The following is a 4,473-nucleotide window of genomic DNA, read 5'->3' as shown; positions in this document are numbered from 1 at the left end:
AATCAGATCCTTCCTTTCCCTGAAATTAAGCATAATGGAATAAAAAAAAAAAAAAAATGTATTCTACAATGAAAAAAAGAGATTTAACCTTGATATTAAAAAGTGAAAAGGGAAAAAGCAAAAGCACGGAGAAAAAAAAATTAGAGAAAAAGAATTAGGACTAAATACTTACAGTTCGGTGGCGACTTCCATGATGCCTGTCTGGAGCGGTGATGATGGTCTACGTTTGCTTGGTATTAATATTCCGACGAAATACGGTAGTAGTCACCGTAGAGCGTCACTTCCGGTTAACCGGAAGCGGCTGCTGTATAGTATCGCGCCCTGATAGGGGAAGGTGGCGGGGAGAGGTCGAGAGGCTGGAAAGGGATCGACAATATCCTATTAGTTGATTGACGATATTGATCTGTTGCTCGCTTCTAACATCTTGATCCCCGCAACGAAGGAGAAGGATGGAAAGAAGAAGATTAGAAATAAGATTACTACGCGCATCTTTATCGTATCTTAAATCCTTTAAATAATAGGAACATAATTGTTTCTTTTTTTTTCACTTGATTTAACACATAATACCCTCGAAAGAAAAACGAGCCAAAGAATTATTCATTATCCATCGTACGATTTAAATATTAGAATATTTATTATTTATTTATTTATTTTCTTTAGAGAGTTTATACTTTCGAAGAGAAAAATTTTTCTTGCGAATATATAAAAAGGTAATGGGAGATAGGATCTTTCACTTCTCGACCCAACTCTCTCTCTCTCTCTCTCTCGATACTCGACTCTCGCGCTCGCACATTGGATGAAAGGAGTAAAGGCGCGCGCTTGCGCTATAACGAATAAACACTCGGAGAGAAGTAATGTATACGTTATGTATAAAGCTATGACTTTAATGAAACTGTACGAGCGCGTAGTTAGGTGCTCGCGTACCGGTTGAACGTCGATAGATATATAGTGATCAGGTCAAGAGAGGATGTGTGCTGATAGAGCTTTCAATCTGTGCCACCTTGGGTGGTACGATTAGCTATGGCGATCCCCCTACGACGATCTCTTCCTGCCGTGCTGACCTATCATCGTCAGATACATTGCAAATACGCGCAACTACGACCCCATCGGGAGCACCGGGTTACGCGTCTATTGTTTGTCGCCTCTTCCCCCCCCCCCCCCCCCCCCCTCTCGCTTTACGTAGTATATCTCTTTCTATCTATTTATCTATCTATCTCTCTCTTTCTCTCCTCGAATCACCTTCCTCTGATCATATATCCCTTCCTTCCGACTTCCACAATAAAATTCCTCTTCCTCCGGCATATCTCTTTTCATAATGGGATTAAATCGACGATGATGATGATGATGATGATGATGATGATGATGATGATAATAACGATAGTGCTCGGGGATATTTTCGATCTTTCGGGAATGAGCCGTGATATCAGGCTTCTTAAAGATTGATGATTTCTTTATTTGGAAAGGAGATTGATCGATTAATTTATTTTTATGATTTTTCTTTTTTCGTAGAGCAAGTCAATTGTCTACTCTCTCTTGAAAATAAATATTAATTATTATTGAGGAAGAAGAAATGGAATGAAACGAAAATGATCTTTTTCTTTTTTTTTTTTCAGTATCAAAAAAGAGAAGGAAGTTGTGATACTTTGAAGAGTCGAGATGGGTCAAGTTTATGATCGATCCTGTTCGTGCCGATCTGAAGAATGGCCTGACTCGTAGCACACTTATCGGAATACTTTAAATTCTGACTTTTATCGCAAAAAGACTAAAATCTGGAGTAAATTTGATCTTTTTTTTACCGATCCGATGTCCAAAAGAGAAAAAAATTTTATTCACATGATATAATCCTTTTCGAAGATGAAAAAGATGTTTGTGGAAAATATATTATTTTATAGTTTCTTTGTTTTTTTCTAATTTTTTAACGTGAAAATATATTTGTTTGATTTGTGAGATTTATATTTTTATTTTTTATTTAGTGTATACAAAATTTGAGATTTATTGATATAGATGATATTAATGATTATATTGAATAATTTGTTTTGTATAAAGAAATAAGAAAAAGAGGAAGAAATAGATTAAGGAGAATGAAAACTAGCTATTTTTTTTTTTTTTTTAATTATATAAAGCAATAAGATGCAAAATTAATGATAGATTAAACAATCACACGTATATTTGTGCAAATATATATTCGTGATTAATCATCGATGTAAATTCTTCACGTGATCATAATGTATATATTCATTATTCTGCATAATTTAACGCAAGAGAAACTTGAAAAAAAAGACTGCTAATTATGTTGTCTGAAAGACTTACTTAAATTTCAAGGTGAACCAATAATATGTAATATGTGAAGAGAATTCGAAAAAAAATTTTATATACGTGAAGAGAATTTCTATATGTAGATTTTTTTTTAGCAATTTTAGTATAATATTTTTCTATTCTAATAAAAAAAAAAGAATCAATGTGATCAATGTAAATTAATTAATTTTAATATAATGGCTTCAAAATGTTGCACGATAATGTTCATTCATTTATACTACATAAAATATCCCCACAATCACAAATTACCGGCAATTTAATGAACTATAAAACCAGACTGTGACGCAATCAGCTGATGGTATACATATAGTTATATGATCAAAATATAGACGGAAATTTCAAATGTTTTTTTTGTATATATATTTTTCTTTTATATATATATTTTTCTAAATTTTGTATATATATTTTTCTAAATAATCATATATTATATCGCGATTGATGATTCTTCAATAATTAATTAATAATAATAAGATATATATATATATATATATATCGATATATGAAATAAAGTAAATAATATATATATATAAGTTTTTAGGTTAAAGTTATATAATGATAAAAATTAAAATGTTTCGAATCAAATTAATTTTTAAATAATTCTTAGACAGTAATGATTTGATTGAAATGAAAAGTATTTTTACTATTGTATATTAAATAAAAAAGGAACATTTTCATTATTATGTTAAATTTATACATAAATATAATATTTAACCAAAAAAATAAACCGATTTTTATCGATATATTTAATCATACATTACTCTTTCCTCATTATACGTAATTATATCAGTAAAAATTATTCATCTGGCATAATATAAAGTTTATTATATAACAGTGTATTACAAATTATTACGTTATTTGAAAATTTTTATTTTTTTTCTTTGTAAAATTTTAATTCTCATAAAAGAATTAAATTTTGTGTTAAAAATTTTAGGCTATATCTTTCGCGCATGCGCGAAGGTTAATTCATTTCAAATTTCCTTCAATAACCTTATCTAAATATTAAAAATTATTATTTCAAATGTTTTAAAAATAATGTATAATTTAATTATTTATCAATAATATTATTCTTTTTCATAAATTTATTTAGAAAATTTATTTAGAATGATTTATAACAATTATCAGCATTTATTTTCTTATATATCTTAAATCAACCAATTAGATGCAATTGTAAGAACACTAATTTTCAATTTTGCACGAATATTATCAACAGTGCCACAAGCGTACAATTCTTGAAACACTAAATCATTTTCTTAGATGACGAATATTACGTGAGGTAAGTAATCAAGATCTTCTACAGAAAAACAAATTAAAAAATTTTTATGATTATTAAAAATGATTATATATGTTACATAATGAATCTGATAATTTTGATTTCCATTAATATATGAAAAAACTAAAATTATATTTATTATCTTGATATCGATATAATAAACAATTTCGAATATCGATTATCTATTTATTCTCATCATTTCAATCTCATTATCGATTTATTCATTTTGAATAATAGTTTTGAGATATAATTTGAAAATAAGTAAAGATATTTATAACAAAATTTTAATTAATTATAAAAAACAAATTAGAAAAATACAGATAATTCTTATTCTTATTCTTAGAAATCAATAATATTCTTAGAAATTCAATAATATTTTATACAATATGATAATAAACAATGCTTACCGAACTTTTTATTATATGTAAATAAATTTCAAATATAATAATCAAATCTTTTGTTTATAACTTATTATGATTATTAATACGTGATTATTTTTTATATTTTTCATCATTTAAATTTTATTTTTATTTTGTAAACAGATATAATTATTGCAACATAATTGCAAAAACATAATGCAAAACAAATAAATCCAATATTACGTAATATAAATGATGCAAATCGCTGCTCGAAAGTCAAAAATACATTGCAAATAATAATTGAGAAATTTAATATGAAAATATAACGAGCTTGAAAAAAATACATTTTTTTTCACGAACTCAACATTATATCTATTTTTAATTATTTATCTTTGATTCAAATCTTTCAATAATGATTTCATTATTTCTTTTTTTTCAAATAGAATGTCGGCACTTCCGCCTTGTTTCGAAATATTATCTGTGTTATAAATTATATTTTATAAAAAAAAAATTTTTTTTTAATAAATT

The 4,473-nt window shown here is 27.0% G+C and overlaps 1 protein-coding gene across 7 annotated transcripts in view; it reads right to left on the bottom strand.

Annotated features, from left to right (window-relative positions):
• Positions 1-4,473, bottom strand: part of LOC102679260 (excitatory amino acid transporter 1-like) — a 12,003-nt gene that overhangs the window by 5,868 nt on the left and 1,662 nt on the right. For 3 of the 7 annotated variants that reach the window (XR_422318.2, XM_006619497.2, XM_031512322.1), the window contains exon 1: positions 173-423. Coding sequence is in view for 3 of the 7 variants with exons in the window: in XM_031512322.1 (XP_031368182.1) it covers positions 173-192 (20 nt within the window). In the remaining 4 variants the exon portion in view is untranslated. Of the gene's footprint in view, positions 1-172; positions 424-924; positions 1,147-1,239; positions 1,436-4,473 lie in introns of those variants that run through there. The other 4 variants (XM_031512320.1, XM_031512321.1, XM_006619500.2 and 1 more) reach the window with 4 other exon arrangements.

The sequence above is a fragment of the Apis dorsata genome, unplaced genomic scaffold (genome assembly GCF_000469605.1).
Source record: "Apis dorsata unplaced genomic scaffold, Apis dorsata 1.3 scaffold_416, whole genome shotgun sequence".
NCBI classification, from domain to species: domain Eukaryota; kingdom Metazoa; phylum Arthropoda; class Insecta; order Hymenoptera; family Apidae; genus Apis; species Apis dorsata.
Note: the sequence above shows the minus strand (reverse complement) of the source record. Positions and strands in the feature narration are given on the sequence as shown.